Source organism: Polypterus senegalus, chromosome 11 (genome assembly GCF_016835505.1).
Source record: "Polypterus senegalus isolate Bchr_013 chromosome 11, ASM1683550v1, whole genome shotgun sequence".
Taxonomy (NCBI): domain Eukaryota; kingdom Metazoa; phylum Chordata; class Cladistia; order Polypteriformes; family Polypteridae; genus Polypterus; species Polypterus senegalus.
Genome location: NC_053164.1, coordinates 100,093,918 through 100,117,167, shown reverse-complemented (window position 1 = coordinate 100,117,167; position 23,250 = coordinate 100,093,918). Strand labels below are relative to the sequence as shown.

Below are 23,250 nucleotides of genomic sequence, written 5' to 3'. Positions count from 1 at the left end.
TTTGAAGGAGTATTAAAATCGATGAACAAATAATAACAATTGAATACGAAGGCTTATTAGGGATTAATTTGCTGGCATGAAATAACCTCTTCTTAAGAGTGTTACTTTTGGGAATAGTATGATGCAGCATACCAACAGGTTTTCAGTCAAGTGAATCTGAAATCAACAGATTAACAGATCTAATCAATACAATTAGTGATTGACCAAAAGGGTTTCCTCTGTTGAAAACGTAAAAATGCCAAGACTAACCATCCTGCAATCGGTGTGAAAATGTATTCTGCTTTATGCAGTTGATGTATAAAGTATTAGCACAACGGATCATGCATCGATTTATTATTCCTCCCTTTAAGGACACATCTTGACTGTTGTAATATCAACTTAAAATGGAATCACACCTTTTATTTTTTTCAGTAGATCTACAGTATATTAAGAGTGTATACAATTTGTTATATAATGAGCTCTAAGAATCTGATGTATAAAAATGATCAATGAAAAATAACCTTTTTTTTTTTAACAGGTTTATTTAATTTTTTTAAGCTTACAATTTTTAAAAATTAAGTCTGCAGAACACATATCATGTTGTACAGTTCCCAGGAAACAAAGTATCTAGGACACTGCCAGTTTCATGGATATAGTAAAGAATTCCGTATTATATCAGTTGTTTAACCCTCAAATGAAGTACTGCGGAGTATATTATTTTTCCAACTGGAGAAAACTGATTTATGATCAAATGTAAAAATAAACCAACTGCCATAGCCTGGTTAAACCAGTGATAGAATGTTACTGGCCAAACTGCATGTAAGGCCAGTGCCATCTGGCTCAATGTTTAGCTTTTTGACGACACCATCTTCCACAAGCATTGCATACCTATAAAAAAAAAAACAAAAAACAGAAACACTTGTCAGCTGATATTTTTTTGCAATGGCAACATAATTGTGTCTTCCAAGCCTTATTTCTACTTTTGTGAAAAAAGAATATTTTGAAGCTATATGGAAAAGAAGTAAAAGTGGCCATCGATACAATTTCCATTGCCCTTTTAAATTAAATATTGAATTAAACAAAAACTGCTTGCACACTTTAGTTTGCTTCCTTTTATATGATATTTGTTTAGTTTTAAAAAGCATCAGGGTCCACATTTATCAAAAATCTCAGAATTATTCTTAGGAAATTGCAGTAAAAGTCACATTAGTATAAGAATTTATCATATTTCACAGTAGGACTTAGGAAGTGTTTATAAAGTGTCCTACACTTACTTCAAGCTAGAAGTGGGAGATTACTTTTGAGAATGAATGAATAACATCTGAAAGGCCTCCAGACACCTGGAGCCACATATTGGGACGATAGATAGATAGATAGATAGATAGATAGATAGATAGATAGATAGATAGATAGATAGATATGACTGGCACTATATCATTGATAGATAGATAGATAGATAGATAGATAGATAGATAGATAGATAGATAGATAGATAGAACACTCTATTGTATACAATATGATAGATAGATAGATAGATAGATAGATAGATAGATAGATAGTTTATTAATCCCAAATGGAAATTCACATAATGATGTTTTATAGTTTTCTGATGCTTACACTATGGCTGTATCACAAGGATAACAATAATAATGTTAATCAAAGTAGTAGAAGGAGGAAAACATAATGAGGTAGGATGTTATGGTAAGCTCAGTGTAATTGTTGCCAATTCGTCAAAACATCAAGAATAATACTGTATTGAAGACTGAGACAGAAAGAGTAAAGCCAGAAATCGGGCACATTTATTTAACACTGAATGCTCCAAGGCATGTCTTGTGCCCTTTGCATGCTAGGGTTGGCTCCAGCTTCCCTGCAATCCTCCTCAGGGTAAGGTTGTAATACTACATTTTTCTTTATGTCACTGTATCTGGACAGTACTGTTATGAGTTTTATTCACATGTGCATGTTAACTGTGGCACACAGAGGCTCAGCAGTTAGAATTGCTGACCAAGCATTGGATTAGATAGCCAAAGGCAACTGGAGGCTTGTATAGTCAGCTTAAACACAGGTTAGGGTATTTCTGTCCTCTATCAGCACAAACCTTCTTTCCTTCTTGGGAGAATGAGAATCGACATGTAAGCACTATGATATTTCTGTATTTTGTGGGAGAGGAATTCAGCCCTTGTTCGGAGACGGAGAAGACCAGCAGATGAAGCAAGAACCATATAAAAGGTCTGGACAGTGGCCAGACCCTTCGAGGCTGTGTCGACACCAGGTGTGTTGAAAAACCTCCCAGCGTAGGGACGGAAAAAATGGCTGACTGTGTTGATCCAGATTCCCACCTGGATAAAGTCTGTCCATATGCCTCCCCGTCTGTAACCGCGAAAACGTCAGTAAATGTAAGCTAAAAGATATTTTGTCTCATGTGATTCTTGTACCGCCGTAATCACTATGGGAGGGATATCGCCTTTTCTGGTATATTATGATATTGTTTAATTATTTAATAAGCCACAATATTAAAAGAACACATTTCCAAGAGAGCTAATGCCTCTGCAGGAAACAAAGGTGGGTTTAGATAATGGATGGATGGATAGATGGGTAATCCATGGCTGTTGTTTTAGAACAATCACCTTATCTCTGTCATGGCCACGGAATACTCTGTGTAAAATAACAGTTATTGAAACTAGCCACAGCTTACATGATACAAATAAATATCAACAAATTAAAAATTTACTAATAAATATAAAAAAAACAAATACATTTAGTTTTTTTCAATAATGTCACCAAATTTCAATCAAATCAGTCAAAGCATTTTTGAGATGTTGGGTATTTGGTTTTTCTATTGAGTTATTTTTACCACTAAATACTGGTATCTCAACATGTCCTTTCGTAGCAGATATCCACTGGCTTAGGTGTACATCTAACCAAATTACAGGGTTTTAATTAAATGGGAAATAGTGAGTGAACGTGTGAGTTAGTGACATTTACATTTATTTACATTAAAATATAAATATTTTTTATAAATTTAAATATAATGGAGGAATTTAAGGTGTTTTTCCCACTACTAACCTAAAAAGTGACTTTCAAACTGCACAAAGTTATAACTAGGGCTACAAAATGAAGGGTTAATACACAAACTGAAGTGCATGTTTGAGAGGGGTACTTGTGCTGGACAAGGTTTCATTTTAAGTTATCTTTCTAAAAGCTGTAGCTCATTAACCAAATAAACACCTTTCATAACACAGTTGTTTCATATTTACATTACAACCAAATGTTTATAACAGAAACTTTCCAGCTTCCCTGTAACTAAAGTTAATTAATTGGGTGAACAGGCACAATGTATATAGAACCACTAAGATGTAGTAAAACCTTGTCTGTCAGTAGGGATCTGACCACTGGCCTCTTGCAGTTAAACATTTTAGGAATGCTTATAACAGTTACAGTAAATTACATTAACGTTAGAAAACAACATAAAACTGTCTTCCTAAAATTGTATTTTTACAAGTATTATTTATATTCTTATATACAAAAATATTACATAAAAGATAGTATATAAAGTATTATAAAATACTACATAAAATATAATCACCTTTGACAGATATTTACTAATTCACTAAAGTGTTTTTTTTTAAACATGTATGCATTATAATGTGGCAAACGTTTCAAATGATATCAAGCTTAATAACAGACTAGGCACAAATTAAAATGGCCTAAAGGAAAATATAATCCTCCACTACATACACAGCAAGGGAATCAATCTTCCTTTATTAAAAAAAAAAACAAAAAAACAAAACAGGAAATAGTGTTATCAGAACATAACCAGCAGAGGGAGCTGCATGCACACATAGCGTAGCTTCTACAGAGTAATCTCAGCGGCCCGTCAGACTTGTAAGTCTGTATAGCACCAAAGGGCTTATGTCTTTTGTTTCCACTTTAAACTTGCTGTAAGTAACCATTTGCTTATTGTTTTTAATATATAAAAATGTGTTTCTTTATTCTAAACAACATGGTTATTTACTGAGAAACCTTTGAGTTTGGTTATTTCCAGGCTAAAACTTTGTATCGAGCAATTAACTACAGCTTTAATTAGAAGAAAATGAGAAACATCCATAATTAACAGGATTTAAGAGTGGATTTTTACAAGAATGCTGCAGAAACATCATTAGACCTAACTGAAGAATATAGAGAACAGCTTTTTGGAGCTTTCCCTCAATTTATCAAGAAGCCTCTCCACTTTGCACCATTACCTAGTTTAACAGCAGGAAAGGGGAGAGTGGGAAGAGAACTCTGGGACACGTTAATGAGCTCTGTCATGAGTAGACACAACTTATAGGCCCATAGGTATAGTTCTAGATCTGCATGGAAACACCACCACCAACCTTGCTGTGAATGAGAAATAAAAGTTTAAATAACAGGTCTTTTATGCCCCATAGAAGTCAAATGTAAGTGTCCTAAAATTAAGAGTGCTGCAAACAGAACCAGTAGGTGCCGATGGTCCCCATTTTCTCTTTTCTCTGTGTTTTTGTTTTCTTTTTACAGCTTACTACACAGTATTAGACAAATCGTGCTTTGCTTAATTGCACTTGAGCTACTTTTGAATGCAGGTAGATACACACAGATACATGCATATTTTCAACTACGTGTATTATATTCATTGTATTAAGGGATTTTTATGCAATGTATTGAGCACTTATTAGTTAGCAAACTTTCTGAACAAAGTGCAGCATTGCACTTCAAAGTGGCTCCCACTAGTAGAGGAGGAACTTTATTTCCTCAAACTGCAAGTCTTACAAGAATTCTTATTATTGCATTGCTAATTTTCTTATATCCTGTCATTTAACCGACAACAGCAAGAGAATATTTTGTTAAAGAAAACCAGACCAGTAACAAAGTCTCCAAAGTTAAGACCCTAAAGTGTATTTAAGCATGAAAATAAATCAGAGAACACAAAAACACCTTTTCAGATTCTCTTACCGTTGAGATCTCTTATTCCCTAAAACTTGTAAGAGATGTTCATTGTCTAACATCAGGTCTACTGCCTTTTAAAATAAACAAAAAAGAAAAGACATTTTTAATCACCATATGTGCAGTTTATAATGACAAGCTATGCAAAAATACACATTAAAGTACAGAAAGCAGAAAGTTCCAATTGAGAATTATTACACTGTGGATGCAAGATACACATATGATATACAAATCATATTTAATCTGACACAAAATTCACAGTCTTCTAAATATTATTGAAACAATATATTAAAAACCTTAATGTCTTTTTACTGTGTCTAACATCGGAATGCCTAAGTCATACTAGACAAAAGATTTTGCCATTTGAAACAGTGCACTATAATACTTCTTCAGCATATATACTGTAAATACTGTTTGTTCCAGAATATTCTAAATTACAATTTTAAACCCAATGATGTGACAGCAGACTTACCCAGATAAAAAAAAATTCTGGCTAAGATGTTCTCATATCAAGTATCACTCAAGACATCATTTGCAGGCTACTTTCTACCTTACATTTATTATTCTTGTTTCCTAGTGTCACATTTAATTAAGCTCTGAGTGAAAACGAGAAAGCAACAAACCTTGGTGAAGGCCCCAGTGGCATCAGCCAGCATTCTCACCTGAGCCAAAACAAAAATGAAAAGTAAGTAGATAAAAAAAAACAAGAAACTGAAACACATTAATATGATATATTATAGTTGGGTTTAAGAGGTATACTAGAAGTAGAGAGTTCTGTTTAGTCATATTAGTCACCTTCACCTGCTCTCATTAAATCATTTTTAAAAAATAAAAATCATGTTTAACAAAAATGGAACTCTGTGAAGAACCATATGAGAACTACATAATCAGATGTACAGTACAAGATGGTTGTGAAAAGTCAGGCTTCAATAGCAAAACAATTTTCTTTTATTACATTACCTATTTTGATACTATTTCAACTTCCACTCACCCCTCAAACAAACTTTTTTTCATTATAAAGTAGGAAAACATGCAAAATAGGAGCTAACCACACATGGCCTCCATTTATGTCAGCTTCCTGTGTTTTATTTTATACTCCCACTATGTGACTTTTAATCACTGTTGCTTTAACGGAGTCACTATCCAGAGGATCAGTGAGAAGAAGATAGTAACCAACCCTGGACAAGGAGCCTAGTCCATTGCTGAATACATTCTTATACAAACACCCAAACTGATTCAAACTGAGCCAGTTTAGAGTCATTCAATTAATTTTGGAATTTGAGAGGAAACCCTATGCAGATACAAGAAGAGCATGTAAACATCACATAAACAGGGACAGGTTTCAAATACAGGCCACTGAAGCTGCAAGGCAACAGTGCTAACCACTACAGCAGTGTAATGCCCTGAACCTTATCCTGTCTCCATAATAAGCATGACTTACTCCAAAAAAAAAAAAAAAAAATTATTACAGTTGTGCTTGAAAGTTTGTGAACCCTTTAGAATTTTCTATATTTCTGCATAAATATGACCTAAAACATCAGCAGATTTTCACTCAAGTACTAAAAGTAGATACTTGGTCATTTATTTATTGAGGGAAATGATTGAATATTACATATTTGTGAGTGGCAAAAGTATGTGAACCTCTAGGATTATCAGTTAGTTTGAAGGTGAAATTCGAGTCAGGTGTTATCAATCAATGGGATGACAATCAGGTGTGAGTGGGCATCCTGTGTTATTTAAAGAACAGGGATATATCAAAGTCCACTGTTCACAACACGTTTGTGGAAGTGTATCATGGCACGAACAAAGGAGATTTCTGAGGACCTCAGAAAAAGAGTTGTTGATGCTCATCAGGCTGGAAAAGGTTACAAAACCATCTCTAAGGAGTTTGGACTCCACCAATCCACAGTCAGACAGATTGTGTACAAATGGAGGAAATTCAAGACCATTGTTACCCTCCCCAGGAGTGGTCGACCAACAGAGATCACTCCAAGAGCAAGGCGTGTAATAGTCAGCGAGGTCACAAAGGTAACTTCTAAGCAACTGAAGGCCTCTCTCACATTGGCTAATGTTCATGTTCATGAGTTCACCATCAGGAGAACACTGAACAACAATGGTGTGCATGACAGGGTTGCAAGGAGAAAGCCACTGCTCTCCAAAAAAAACATTGCTGCTTGTCTGCCGTTTGCTAAAGATCACGTGGACAAACCAGAAGGCTATTGGAAGATTGTTTTGTGGACAGATGAGACCAAAATAGAACTTTTTGGTTTAAATGAAAAGCGTTATGTTTGGAGAAAGGAAAACATTGTATTCCAGCATAAGAACCTTATCCCATCTGTGAAACATGGTGGTGGTAGTATCAGGGTTTGGGCCTGTTTTGCTGCATATGGGCCAGGATGGCTTGCCTTCATTGATGGAACAATGAATTCTGAATTATATCAGAGAATTCTAAAGGAAAATATCAGGATATCTGTACATGAACTGAATCTCAAGAGAAGGTGAGTCATGCAGCAAGACAATGACCCTAAGCACACAAGTCGTTCTACCAAAGAATGGTTAAAGAAGAATAAAGTTAATGTTTTGGAATGGCCAAGTCAAAGTCCTGACCTTAATCCAATTGAAATGTTGTGGAAGGACCTGAAGCGAGCAGTTAATGTGAGGAAACTCACCAACATCCCAGAGTTGAAGCTGTTCTGTATGGAGGAATGGGCTAAAATCCCTCCAAGCTGGTGTGTAGGAATGTTCAAAAGTTACTGGAAACGTTTAGTTGCAGTTATTGCTGCAAAAGGGGGTCACACCAGATACTGAAAGCAAAGGTTCACATACTTTTTCCACTCACAAATATGTAATATTCGATCATTTTCCTTAATAAATAAATAACCAAGTATAATATTTTTGTCTCATTTGTTTAACAGGTTTCTGTCTACTTTTAGGACTTGGGTGAAAATCTGATGATGTTTTAGGTCATATTTATGCAGAAATAAAGAAAATTCTAAAGGGTTCACAAACTTTCAAGCACAACTGTATATTGTTATTGGATTAAGGGATTTAAAATGGGCTGGGCTAATTACACTCAATACTCTACAAAAAAAAAATCTATATAATGTCTAACACTGAGAAGCAATGAAAACCTATTCACACAGTACAAACAATGTACAGCATTATCCTGTATGTACTATAAAGACATTGATGCAAAGTCAAGGATCTATTAAAGTGAACAGTAGCATAGTGAAGCATAACAAAGTAATACAGTTACCCACACACCAAAAATCCAACCCTCCTAAATTATCCAAATGGTGATTAAAGTTGACGTGACGTGTTGGTACCTTACAGATTACAATCTGTGAAATTCCCCAGTTCCTACAAACTGGCATTCGCTTCACATTGGAATAAACCCAGTATGGATGGCTGGATTTGCCAGTGGACATTATTATCGTTTGACAAAGAACAGGTACAATTTGGAAAGTCTTATCTAAATAAATTATATGCACCTCCAGCTAGAGGGAACACTGGCACAAGCTACAGTGTAAGAGACTGAAATAATAAGCGTAACTGTCACACAAGTGATGAGTACTATTGGCTTTATTCCTTCTGGGTATCCTGCTGAACTAATGAAGGTGTGAGTTTGCACAGTGAGAAAATAGACACAAATCTGTACCTGAGAAAAAACTACAAAGAATAACTAGATAGTTACATTTCAGAAAATGACAATGTGCTATTGGTCATCAATAGCTAAGTAATTAATCCTGAAATAATCTTGTTAACCTTATGGTTAATTTGTGTACTATTCTAATTCAAGGAACTACTGTGAAGGTGCTTGTCAATATTTATTAATACTGCTTCCACATTCATCCATTATGTCAGCACTGCTTATCAGTTCAAAGTTATATCTTGCCATATTACCTACTACTTCTCTGCAGTAAGTATTTTTGTTTTTCTTTTAACATTTTGAGAACATGTGCTGCTGGAAGGAGGTTGCTAGGAGAAAGGGCACATCAGGATGGTACATGGCAGGGGTATGTCCGATAGGAGCCTTTATGAAACAGAAACAGAGAGTGAGACTGATAGAAGAAAATGCTATTGTGGAAATACATGGGCCGCTAGGTGGCAGTACATCTGCTGTGCTGCAGAATGGCATAAGGCTGCACCACCAGCACTAGTGTGTGACAGAAAGAGATGGTTTGAACAGAAGTAGGTAATGTGAAGCCTGGTTCGCAGGTATACCTAGCCCTCTCACCAAAGGAACAGAGTCTATGGAGGAAAATTTAGAGATGGCAAAACCTTCTAGAGCTTCACAGAGCACTCAGTGTTTTAAAGTCATCAGAAGTTTCAGGGATGCCAGAGTGTGGTAGAGGATGTCACCAGGAACACATGTAGGGCTAACCAAAACCTGGAAGTGATTTCTGTGCCAAAGAATGGCCATTGGCTTGTTGAGTGCAGTGATGGGAGGACAGTGGTGCAGACTGTTCCACAACAGTGGCTACGGTCTGAATAGAGAGAGAATAGGTGAGAAGGGAAGTGATCTAGCGAGGTACTGCAGTGGACAAGAATAGGCATGGTTTAGAAAGTTCCATGGAAGCAGCAGGGCTTTTTTCTCTTTTGTTAATTTATACTTTGTTATAATGCCTTCATAGGAGGGCTTTGCATTTAATCGTCATACTATGTGTTCATTCCTTCATGCCTAGAATTATTTATTAATGTCTTCATAAGACATCTGCATAGCACACGGTCATACTCAAAGTGTGCATTTAATTTTGGTCTTAACTTTCAATCATGATTATTACTAGTTTCTGATTGGATAGATCTGAATAATATGCCTCAAAACCAGGGTACATACATTTAAATTGAACAAACTAAACAAGTGATGAACTGCTGTACTTGAGAATACCACTATATATAACTTCTGTCTTCATCACATTTCCCCAGCTCCCCTTGATTGTGTGACAAGAATGCCAGGGACAAAAAAAGTAAGCATATGGTACTGTGGGGAGAGGATTCTGTAGTGTAGGAAGGTAGCCCCAAAAAAGCTATTCTAGAAGCTAATTTAATGGTAAAGTCGTAGTGGTTAGGTGGAAGGTCAGGAGTGTTCCTCACACTGTTAGTTGGCAACATAAAGTATCTCTGTTGGACAAGTATAGCCCTGTGCCCCACTTCTGTGAACATTCAGTAGCAAGCCAATCCAAAGTGTCTGGCCTTTTTAACTGCACATTGGTGATAAAGAGATGCAGGGAAATCTGCAACCACCAGAGGGGGCTCTGGAGAAAAGCCACTGAATTTTTTTGCTGTTTTTCCCAGACCACAGAAGAGGGTCCAGGGATTGCCTTGGAAGCTGCCTCCAAGAGAAGTTTAAAGTTGCCATTTGGTCTTAGGCCATTTCAGCTCAGAATCTGGAGGCAAGCAGTTTAAGTGCTTGCAATGGCAGGGGGTAGTATACCCAGAACTGCTGGAAAAATTGTAGTAAAGGAAGTTTGGGAGATGACCAGAAGAATAGTGTTCTATAGTGCTACTATATCTTGGATAGTAGACAAGCTGATCAGCCACTCACCCGATTAAATAGTTGTGTAATAAGACTAGAAGAGGCAAAAAGTTTTATAGTTTTCTACTGTATATGATATTATTCAACTTTTGTGTTCTCCCTTTGATTATACAAAATAAATGATTTATTAATGCAAAAGTCATGCAAGGGAGGAATAAAGGACTTATTTTTCCTACATTCTGCACTGGTAAATATGGTGCACAGATGTAATTTGCTAACTCACCCCCCTCAACCAAAACAGTAGTTTACCACAAAGTTTAAACATTAGAAGTTCTAGTTTTGAATGCAGTAGGTTTTAACATAATTTACAGCTGTCATTGAAACTGTTAATGAGCTAAGAAGGAATATGTCTACAGCTGCTATTTACCTTTCTCTACACTCTGTATTTTAGCATTATGACACACAATTGTTAACCTCAAGTCCACAGAAACAACGAATTTAGATGCCATTTCCAATCCTGACGCAAAATACAAGGAAGAACAAAAAAAAAAACCATCTACCTAACAACAATCCAACAGGCTTTGTCTAGTCATTAAATGCTTACAAAACACTGCTTGCTTGTGTATAGACACAGAATTCCCAACAAAGAATGTTATTAGTACAAACAGTCCATTCACAAATGTTGGTTAAAATTAAAAATGCTAGATGTTTCAGTCTTTTCCATTTATAAAAACAAATTACCTTTCCATCTGCACCATGCTCTTTGCCCCAAGCAGACATTACAAACACATCATTGACAGAGACGCAGGCAATTTCTTGAATGCCTTTAGCCTGAAGTTCAGAAGCCTTCTCCACAAATCCTGGGAGGTGAGTCTAAGGAAAAAGGGAATGTGCAACATTTCAAATGAATTGGGTTACAGTAGAGATAAGAAAACGCACACAGATAAGGCCCTGTCCACACGGGCATCCAAATCTTGCTTGAATGCGCTCGGAGTGTCATAGGAATATAAGTTGCTATTTTGAGGTGGTGCTTAATTGACTTCAATATGATGTTACATTCACGTTCGTTTGCCTCTGTTAAACGCCAACCTGCAGCCCAGATTGTACTTTTGTGTGTTTACCTGTGGGGAGCAGTTATCAGCAGTCCAGAGTGTTTTTAACCTGTGGTGTTTGTAGGTCATTCTTCATTGGATTCACGAAATATGGGTTTATTAGACCTGAACGTTGACCTTTTTGTGTTAAAATTCCTCCCAATATGGCGATGCAGGTGTAGAAAACATTGCCTTTGCTATTGGGTTCACCCTCTAACTGCACAGCATGTGAAGAAACGAAAGCTTTTGTGTAATTTATGGAGAAATTCAACAATTTCTTTAAATTATGTCGGATGTCAGTTTTGAGTTTTCATTGCCTGCTGCAGCTGGTACAGTACCTTTACATGCTGGTAAAACAATTGTGTCATCCCGGAAGAGAAGCTAAATATGCATATACATAGTATATATTTATATTGCATATTATTCACAATTTCTATTTTCTTCATAAGGTTTTTGGTAACTGGGAAACTCCTTTTCTTCCTTATATGTCCAGTACCTACTGGGAAAGTCCGCCATTCATAAAATTGTGCATGAAACGTTGTGTGCGATTCAAAGGTCTTCAGCCTCTTGTCATGCCAGAGCAAACAGAGCAGCTATGGACTGACATTGCTGAAGGACTGTGCTAGAGATCCCAGTTACCCCAATTGTCTTGGAGCCTTGGGTATCTGGTCCTCCAGAAAGTTAAATGAACGATATGTAAACGCAATAAAAATGTTTTCTTCATTCGCATTTGTATTTTGGCAGAAATTGCCAAAATGCTGTCTATCTAAACGAGGTCCAACGAGTTTGACAGTTCCTCCAATAACCATGCAACAGCCCAGTGTCCTGGCCAGCCTTACTCCTAGAGACACTGAGCTTCCTTGGAAATGACGTTTTGAAGCATTTGTTAAACATTTAGCTTTTCTGCACTGAAAACCAATCATGTCCTGAAGTGCCACAAAAGTCCAGTGAAGCTGCACTGTAATGGACTTTAATGGACCGTGCTGCCATGGGAATGCATGAGGAAAAAAAAAATCACATTAGATGACCTGCAAGAAATACAGGACAAAAAAATAGATGTGATCACGTTTTGAAATGGAAAGAGAAAACTTGATGAAGCTCAAAAAATACAAAGCTCTGGCACTCTTAGACTAACTACCAAAAGCTACCAAGACCTAACGCCAAACTGCTGTGCAAAAAGTATACCATATACTAATCTATGATATAATATGGTCTTATAAAAAAAGTTATTTTGTTTGATGCACAGTGTTCTGATCTACCCTCCCAACATGTAAAGCTGAAGGAAAAAAAAGTTTTGTCAAGTGCCTCTGTCAAGTGTCATCTCCCTAATGATATAAGCAACATACAAGGGACTTTCAAAAAGTTTCCGCACTTTTATATTTTTGTTGGAAATGGTGAAGCCGGGAGGAGTAGTAATTGGTCGTGTCCGAGAGTGCCATGTGGCTAGTTCTGTCTGGCAAGCTGGCTGCCCTTGCAGTTTAGTGTAAGAGTTGTCACCCTGCAACAGCTTCACAGCTAGCTGTAGGCACATGTTTCAAACCGCAGACTTGTCCCTGTATGTGTATAGTATGCACATTTTCACTGAAATAAACTGGGTTTTTCACCTGGTACTCCCATTTCTTTCCCACATTTCCAAGACATGTTTTTTAGGCTAACTGATGACTCTAAACTGAATGAAAGTAAGAGTGTATGTGGGGTTGTGGATTGTGGTGTATCAGGGCTGGTTATGTGTTGAACTCAGTGATGTTAAGATATGTTCTACCTTTATGCACCCTGGAATTTAGATTAAGCAGGTCAAGAAAGGGATGGATGGATGGATAGATGAATGCAATAGCACAGCAAAAGCAATAAGCTAATATATCATGCAGAAACAAGAGATTATTTGTCAAAAGCAGTACCTTTGAGCACCCAGGAGTGAAGGCTCCTGGAACAGCAAAAAGGATCCCTTTTTTACCCTTAAACAATTCTGTCATGCAAACCTCAGTACCAGGGTCCCCTTCACATACTTTAATTGCAGGTAACTTTTCTCCAACCTGTAAAGAAACAATAATGTGCAAAAAGTGATATGTTATCGCCATTCAATAACAACAGACGGAAAATGTTTTAATTATACAAGAAAATAACACACAGATACACACACAAAATATATTTAGCAGAACACCTTCAGACAAACTTCACAACTTCTTTTTTCACAATAAACAATCTTCTTTCTTTTTTTTTTTTTCTTTCTCCTCTACTTCTCCCCCGGCAAGTTTTGTCCTCCTCTCCTGACTACAACTCGCCAGGGTGAGACAAAGCTGATCTTTTTCAACCCTGACCCAAAAGTACTTCCAGTGCCACCAGGAAGCATTTCCGGGTCAGGGAAAATTTCCCTAGAACAAGAAAGCCTCCTACTGGCAGCTCCCCCTGGTATCACCCAACTATCCCGCCTGGACAAACTTGTTAAGAAGGCAGGCTCCATTGTAGGAATAAAGCTGGACAGTTTAACATCTGTAGCAGAGCGACGGGCACAAAGCAAACTCCTGTCAATCATGGAGAATCCACTGCATCCACTTAACAGTGTCATTTCCAGGCAGAGGAGTAGCTTCGGTGACAGACTTTTGTCCCTGTCCTGCTCCACTGACAGACTGAGGAGATCGTTCCTCCCCCACACTATGCGACTCTTCAATTCCACCCGGGGGAGTAAATGGTAACATTATTAATATAATTAATATTAATATCAATATTAAGTTATTGTCTGTTTTCACATGCATTTTTATTACTCTTTAGTTTAATATTGTTTTTTGTATCAGTATACTGCTGCTGGATTATGTGAATTTCCCCTGGGGATTAATAAAGTGTTTATCTATCTATCTATCTATCTATCCCAAAATGGCTGGCCATCCAGGCTACATATCCCAAGCTACTCTGCAAGAGTACAAACAGAACTCCCATGAAAAGAGATACTACCACTTGGCATACTATGGGAACAAATGGCCCCAGGTGACAGTGTCCCTCTGTCGTTCCAATATGACACCCTCCCAACATGGAAAGAAAACAGCACCTATCCTGGCTGGGACAATCATCAATCCCCTTGCACCACCCACTATAAAGACCTTGTAGCCGGGTAAGAGACCCATTATCCGCTTTGGATGGGATGCCAGTCCATTGCTTTCTTTTACGTGGTACATCTGGTTGAAACGGAGTTGTAACCTGATCAAGGTTAGCTCTGCCCTGCACCCAAAACAGTTGTGATAGGCTACAGTACCCACAACAATGAATTTGATTAAATCAGTTTGATTGAGATATACGGAAGGACATTCTTCATAAACGTATGGTGAAGGAACAAGGGTAGGCCAAGAAGAGTCCTAGACACTCTTTTAAATTAAGCTACCTACACATTTCTATGTTGTAAACCAGGATGTTTGCGTTTTATAAGGTGCAATAGTGCAGACCGACATTATTTTGTAGTGTATGAAGAATTATATCACAGAACCTCTCAGTATCTTTGTTGGACTTTGATCATTGGTGTCACTTTACAACTAAATTATATGTAATATTAAAAAAATAAAACTGCAAAAAGCAAATAAGCTTACATTCTTACTTGCACCAGATCATCCAAAACGTGTAACATCATCAAACTGAATTTAACTATACATTTTAAAAAGCTGGAAAACATGTAAAAAGATGGTAAACATTCGAATCAGTTATAAGCAATTTAAAATAAAACAAAAAGGCACACCCTGGAGCCATCTACAATATCTTCATGTTCCTTTAACCACTCGAAAGGCTGCTATAAAAATCAGGATCACAGTCACGCCACTTTCTAAAATATTCGAAAATAAAACTAAATGTCACAACACGGATGGCATATTATATATATATATATATATATATATATATATATATATATATACATATATATATATATATAACACACACACACACATACATTATATATATTATATAATATATATTTATATCATACTAATATACCGTATATATTTATACAGTGTATCTGGTACAAGTGACTGAAATAAGGTTCCTGTGCAGGGCTGCTCATTACTAATCAATTATGATAATAACTGTGGTATTTTGTTTATATTCTATGGCAAATGCCAATTGAGCTCCACTGTGCTGGGCAGTGAGCACAGGGCCCACTAAAGGACGGTGGGCCTTCAGGCCACCCTTATGAAGTCTGTTTCTGATTATCTGGTCAGAGACATTCACACCAGTGGCCTGCTGGAGGTCATTTTGTAGGGCTCTGGCAGTGCTCATCCTGTTCCTCCTTGCCCAAAGGAGCAGATACTGGTCCTGCTGATGGGTTATGGACCTTCTATGGCCCTCTCCAGCTCTTCTAGAGTAACTGCTTGTCTACTAGAATCTCCTCCATGCCCTTGAGACTGTGCAGGGAGACACAGCAAACCTTCTGGCAATGACACGTATTGATGTGCCATCCTGGAGAAGTTGGACTACCTGTGCAAACTCTGTAGGGTCCAGGTATCGCCTCATGCTACCAGTAGTGACACTGACTGTAGCCAAATGCAAAACTAGTGAAGAAACAGTCAGAAAAGATGAGGAGGGAAAAATGTCAGTGGCCTCCACCTGTTAAACCATTCCTGTTTTGGGGGTCGTCTCATTGTTGCCCCTCATTAACACCAAAGCAGCTGAAATTGATTAACAACACCCTCTGCTACTTAACTGACCAGATTAATATCCCAGAGGTTTCATTGACTTGATGCTATACTCTGATTAAAAACTGTTCCTTTAATTTTATTTGAGCAGTATAATTATAATACATTACACAAGCACTTCTCATGTCAGATCTACTAAAATCTCCTGTGCACATTACTAACCAGGAAATGTGGCAACTTATTCTTGTTAGAAGTTTTATTAAGGAGTTCATGACATGAAAACATATCTAGTATTATGTATTTAGGAATCTCTATACAATGACTGTTAAGTCATGAAAATAATTAATTGTTGTGATAATATCAAGGGAATTCCCTTTTTTTCTCTCACAAGGAAGAAGATGCTAAATTTGAAAAGAAAAAAAAAAGATTTATTAGAATTAGAATAGAATTTTCTTCCAGGGTGTAATCATCTTTCTTATGTTATGCTATTGAACACTTACTGCATATACAGTACATATAAGATGAAAAAGAAACACAGAATTTTATTAGTTCAGAGTGAGGATCAGACATTGTCCTGCTTTTCAACAGTTTGAATATACTCAGCAAAAAAAGAAACGTCCCTTTTTCAGGACTGTGTATTTCAACAATAATGTTTTAAAAATCCAAATAACTTTACAGATCTTCATTGTAAAGGGTTTAAACAATGTTTTCCATGCATGTTCAATTAACCATAATCAATTAATTAACATGCACCTGTGGAATGGTCGTTAAGACCTTAACAGCTTACAGAAACGCAGGACACTAAAGAGACTCGTCAACCAACTGTGAAAAACACCCAAAGAAAGATGCCCAGGGTCCCTGCTCATCTGCGTGAACGTGCATTAGGCATGCTGCAGGGAGGCATGAGGACTGCTGATGTGGCTAGGGCAATAAATTGCCATATCCGCACTGTGAGACGCCTAAGACAGCACTACAGGGAGACAGGAAGGACAGCTGATCATCCTCGCAGTGGAAGACCACGTGTAACAACACCTGCACAGGATCGGTACCTCCGAATATCACACCTGCGTGACAGATACAGGATGGCCACAACAACTGCCCGAGTCAAACCAGGAACACACAATCCCTCCATCAGTGCTCAGACTGTCCGCAATAGGCTGAGAGAGGCCGGACTGAGGGCTTGTAGGCCTGTTGTAAGGCAGGTCCTTACCAGACATCACCAGCAACAACGCCGCCTATGGGCACAAACCCACCTTTGCTGGACCAGACAGGAGTGGCAAAAAGTGCTCTTCACTGATGAGTCACGGTTTTGTCTCACCAGGGGTGATGGACGGATTTGTGTTTATCGTCGAAGGAATTGAGCACGTCTGGGACCTGTTGGATCGCAGGGTGAGGGCTAGGGCCATCCCCCCCAGAAATGTCCAGGAACTTGCAGGTGCCTTGGTGGAAGAGTGGGGTAACATCTCACAGCAAGAACTGACAAATCTGGTCCAGTCCATGAGGAGGAGATGCACTGCAGTACTTCAAGCAGCTGGTGGCCACACCAGATACTGACTGGTACTTTTGATTTTGAGCCTCCCTTCATTCAGGGACACATTGTGAAACATTTTTAGTTTATGTCTTATGGTGTTGACTCTTTTACTGTTCATACAAATATTTACACATTAAGTTTACTGAAAGTAAAAACAGTTGAAAGTCAGAGGACGTTTCTTTTTTTGCTGAGTATAGGTACTATCTATTCATTCAGTTGCTGAATCAACCCAATCCAGTTTCACGGTCACAGGGAGTCAAAAATGATCCCAGCAACACTGGCACAGAGTGGGAACCAGCCTTGGACTGGATGCCAGTTTATTGCTGGACCTGTCCATACATTCAGACTCACTCACCTACACACATCCAAACTAGTGTGACAGAGCTTCAAGTTTTGGGGAAATACCCCATTAGGATGGCACTGGGGAATCTTGTGAGACTAGGATAAAGCCAAAGCTGCTTGACTAAAACAGGAAATCAAAGGAGGAAATTACTAGGGGCCTGGTGTTTACTGGTAAGGGTCAGTAGTTCATGCCCCACCGCGAGTGCCTGGGGATTTAAACATGTTTCACATATCAGGGTTACAGGTTTACTAGAGTTTGCTGGATGGGGTAGGAACTTGTGGGTTCAGTATTTATTGGGCTATTCGTGACCAGAAATTATTCCTGACTGATCCAGTAACAAAACACCTGATGGGGTTTAAATGGTCATTCCTCCCAAAATTAAATTGGTTTTGATTGAATATGTGAGCTGTGGTAGTTGATCCTTTGCTCAGTGGTACAATGATCAGTTCTTTAAGAAAGAGAACTGAAGGTTAGAGTAACCACATTGACTTTGTGTGCTTTCAGGGAGGAGACAGGAAAGACATCTTAATACTGATCATTATTCAATAACTCACGGGCACAGGTAGCTTTGTGATCCAATAGAACACTTAATTCAAAAGACAGCTTTTTTTACATTTAGTAAGAACAAAAGCATTGCTTCATTTCCAGTTGCCAATCAAGTGCTCAAAGTATCAAAATATATTCACTCAATTTCAGAGTTGCTGCTACTGGACTGTTGCAGTCAAACCCTATTTCAGTTGGCACAAGAATAATCTTAAACCAGTCAATTAACAAACCTTTATTATAGATCACAATTTAATATTAGGAAATGTAAAAATGAGTCTAACAAATTGATCATCAAAATTACATTAAAAGGTAAATCAGGAAGGTGCTAAATAAACATTGGCACAGATAGCAAAGTCAACAGAATAGCAGTTAAAAACATTGAGAAATGCTAACATATATGTAAGTTTAACTGTAAAATTAATAGTAAAATATGACAAAGGAATGGTTTTGAATTATTTGTGATGTGTGAGCAAGACTAATAGAGCTTTATTTACATAGATTTTCAGATAGTGAATGCCACCTGTTGACACTGCTAATACTCCTTGGCTTGGGACTTCAGAATGGCTGAGAAGCTTGTGCTAATGACAAAAGTGTCATTTCAGGAAACTTCACCACATTGGGGTGTCATGTACTGTAGAACTCTCAGTGGGAGGAGGAGAGTCAGGGTTTGCACCAAATTGAATCTTGCCTGCTTTTTTCAGAAAACTATGTCTCTCCAGGAACGCTTAATTTTCAGTTATGTAAAAATTATCTTACAGTAGTAGACAACTAAAACTGTCTTTAATGTCTGCTACTGTGCATCCTGTTAAATAAACACAGCACACAGTAAAATACATTAACATTAATAGATGATTACAAATAATTGCTCCTGGTCCTTGAATTCTTGTTTATTTGATCTTTATTATTTTTGTTGTGTATTTTCCAATTATAAAATTGGATCTTAATGTTTGCACCAATATTTAGCATTCCATTTACAATTAGTAATGCTTTCGGTTCATTTAAAGTTGGTCACAAGTTGTAAAAGTTCATACACTGCTCTTTCCATACTACAGTGTCAACTACAAAACAGGTACTAATTCTAGTAAAGAATGGAAAAAATGAAACACTGGGAGTATGGAAACTGTATGTATAATTCCAGGGTTATACTAATATATAATGAGTTGATTAATATTTCATTTTGTCAATCCATCCATTTACGCTTTGGAATTTACTTTAATCCTGAGATATAAATACTTGGAAAATAAATGTTATATTTATTTCTGGCGTTGGACGGACAGACACGTTTAAAAATAATGCCTTATCATAAAGTTTGGCGGAAACATTCGTTGCTGACACAGAGTGATACTACTGTATGAAAACAGCATGCCAAGCCCCACTGATACTGCAACGGACTCTCACTGGTAATGATTCCACATTACATTAATTTAATCTGGGCTATGAAAATTGCAGGCAACGTCAAAATTATGGCAACAAAAATGGCCGGATAACTTGGATGCAGCTGTCAAAACATCACTGCGACCAATTTTGGCAGGCATCCTCAAAAAATACTTTTCAGCAATATGAATTATAGATTACATTGGTACTGAAAACATTAAAGAATAGTTGTCTTAAAGTATCTCCCTAAATATTAAAATACCAACTTTGCTTAATTATGAAAAATCAAAAGCTTGCCTTCTGTAACTAAGTCCTGCATTTCAGTGGATAGATCTGCAAATGTTATCTAATCAAAGCCCCAGAGGCTGGCTGCTTCCAACATTATTGTTTCCAGTGTTTATTTAACCCAAGCCCCGGTAATACGCCTTTTCCGAGAGCCAGAATGCGCTGCTGCGGAAAAATGCCAAACGGCCAAGGTCTTTCAAGGCAACAGGGCAGGGAGAAAGAAAGCTTGAAGTTTCGCGAAGGACAGAATCGCTAATCTTTACCTTAATGGGCATGCTTGCAAAAGCTGTGGTGTGCAGGAGCCTAGACGCAGACAGTATCCGCCCACCCTTGCTTGTCAATATCGAAAGCGTCATCTTTTCTACGATGTTTAAATACTGCAGACAGTCCGGGGTGGGGGATCGAGACGAACTGCGCCACAGATGGGCGTTCTGCAACCAAGCAAGCCCAACCGGCTGAAGTTCCTCCTACCTAGGAAGCACCGCCTTTCCGCGCTGAAACTTGAGCTGTTTCTGTTCCTGCATCGTTTAACACAGACAAAAAATACTTAAAAGTCGTAATGGTGCAGCCAGTAACGTCATTGAATTGCAGCCCCGCGTGTTGGGAGTGGTTTCGTATGAGGGCGGAGCTTCAACTTGGAGGTCGAATCTTTTATCCACGTGTTTTTCTGCAAGGATACGCTTTTACTCCCTTAAGGTTACTAAGACGCCGTAACACAAAAACAGGTAACTTAGTGCTGATCATATAACAGACCTGAAAGTGCGGTAAGCGTTACATGAAATAGCAGTGCCAGAATTTTCACGTCGTTGGCCTATATTTTACCTACAACCTAACGCCTGTAATTAATGCCTACCTTGTGAACTTTGTGCGACCTGCATATAAATCGAGAACATGAACGACAGTTGATGCCAAATTTCAACATAAAAAGTGGAAGTCAGAAAAGGGTGCCACTGTATGATATGCCAAATGATAAATCATTATTTAGCATTTTTTACCTTTTTTTGCTTTTTACCAGCCTCTATTTTTTTTTTTACTTTATCTGATTTCACATTATGAATTTCCTCCTGAACCCTTGTGATTGATATAACTGATCTCATGAAGAGTAAAATCTGATAAGTGCACTGACAGTGATTATCTGTTTCCTTGAATTATATCAAGTGTTGTGTTGAGGCCATAAGTGTATGGTGCAATTTCAGTAGATTTTTTCTCTTTGCTTTTATGGTTCTGTATTTCATTAACAATATCTAGTCAATGAGCCTGGCTAAATGCAAAAGGAAAGTAATTTTTTTCAGATAGCCAAGGCTCATTAAAATACATATACACAGACAACTACAAAATATCAGCTTTTTTTCCAGTTAGCTCATTGGAATAAAACAGATTTTCAAATCTGACAGTGACCATTCACTTTCTGACCCATATTAAAGTCCAGGACACAGGGAGCAGAATCTAGGCAAAGATCTCCATACATCCCTTTCGCCTGCCACCTTCTCTGACTCCTCTAGGGGGATTTTGAGAAGTTCCCGGGCCAGCAAAGAGATACAATATCTTCAGCATATCCTAGGTCTGCCCCAAAGTCTTCTCCCAGTTGGACATGCCCAAAACAGGAGGCCTCCTAATCAGATGCCCGGACCACATCAACTGACTCAATGTGAAAGAGCAATTGTCTCAACTTATCTCTAAGGCTGAGCCCTTACAATCTGCAGAGGAAATTCATTTCTTCCACTGGCATCTGTGATCTAGTTCTTGTGGTCACTACCCACTGTGCGTGACCAAAGATGAGGGTAGGAACGTAGATTGACCAGTAAATCAAGAGCTTTGTCTTTTCTCTCACTTCACCACGATTGACTTGTACAACGTCTATATGACTGTGGACCCCCTCTCCACCTGTGGATCTCCCACTACCTTCTTCCTTTGCACCTGAACAAGATGCTGAGATGTTTAAATTCCTCCGTTTGAGGCAACACCTCATCCCCAACTTGGAGAGGGCACTCCACCCTTTTCCACCTGAGAATCATGCCCTCAGAATTGAAGGTGCTGATCCTTATCGTGGTTGCTTCACACTAGGCTGCATACTGCCCTGGTACATGTCTAACATTACGGCCCAATGAAGCCAGCAGAAAAACATCATCCACAAAAAGCAGAGATGAGATTCTAAGGTCACCAAACTGGACATCCTTAACTCTTTGGTTGCACTTAGAAGTTCTGTCCATGTAAACTGAAATAATAACATAATCATGAGACAAAGGGCAGCCCTGTCTCATTCCCACCAAGAAAGAGTCAGACTTACTGACTTACAATGCAAACCAAACTTTCACTCCTGTTACACAAGGACTGAATAGCCCACAACAGCACACCTGATACCCCATACTCCAGACGTTTCCACTAAAGGACACCCCAAGTGAAGAGGTCATATTCCTTTTTCAAGTCCACAAAACATATGTAGACTGCTTGGGCCTACTTAATGGGCTTATTGAGTGCGTTTATATTTCTTGGGATGAAAGTTTCTGAACCGTGAGGAAAGGCTCTGAAGCGTTTGCCGTATGAGAGCAGTTCAATAGACAGCATGGCTGTGGCAGCGTGTGCTTGATGCTGTATACCGATAATTCTCTTTCTGATCAGCTATTGTACAGCTGTGATTCCCCACTCAGATACAGTGATATAAATACTCCGAGTGGTGCAGTGAGAGTAATATGGAAAAAGGTGATCCGCTGTGGCAACTCCTAACGGGAGCAGCTGAAAGAAGAAGAAAAAGGTGCAGTGAGAGTAACAACGCTAAAGCAGTTATGGTATTTAGAATAGCTTGACCATTCTGTGGACCATTATATTGTTACAGATTAATTACAATCAGATGCATTAAACTAATAAACAACATGTAGCACTGCTTTTATGCTGGGTGCCAGCAGTCTGCAAAACCAAGCGCAGAACTTGCGTACGCCAGGGTATGAGCTACCGTGGAAATGTGTATGGCTTTACGCCAAGTAAAACACGCAAGTTGCTGCCGCTCCTCCCTGTTAACAACACTTTTTGCAAAATTCGCCTTAATTCTACAC

At 38.2% G+C, this 23,250-nt stretch overlaps 1 protein-coding gene across 1 annotated transcript; it reads right to left on the bottom strand.

Moving 5' to 3' along the window:
- Window positions 1–501: 501 nt before the first annotated feature.
- On the bottom strand, window positions 502–20,718 carry prdx5 (peroxiredoxin 5). The gene is made up of 6 exons (XM_039769368.1): window positions 20,464–20,718; window positions 13,407–13,541; window positions 11,159–11,290; window positions 5,565–5,603; window positions 4,951–5,015; window positions 502–867 (listed from the first exon to the last, which is right to left on the bottom strand). Exons 1-6 carry the CDS (start codon window positions 20,554–20,556, stop codon window positions 762–764), a joined length of 570 nt encoding a protein of 189 aa, XP_039625302.1. The 5' UTR covers window positions 20,557–20,718; the 3' UTR covers window positions 502–761.
- Between the last annotated feature and the right edge of the window lie 2,532 nt (window positions 20,719–23,250).

Coding starts and splice junctions, on each gene's coding strand:
- prdx5 (XM_039769368.1), bottom strand. CDS start 20,556: ATGACGCTTTCGATATTGACAAGCAAGGGTGGGCGGATACTGTCTGCG. Junction 11,291..13,406: donor TCACTCCTGGGTGCTCAAAG/GTACTGCTTTTG, acceptor CTTTTTCCTTAG/ACTCACCTCCCAGGATTTGT. Junction 5,016..5,564: donor CCACTGGGGCCTTCACCAAG/GTTTGTTGCTTT, acceptor TTATTTTAAAAG/GCAGTAGACCTGATGTTAGA.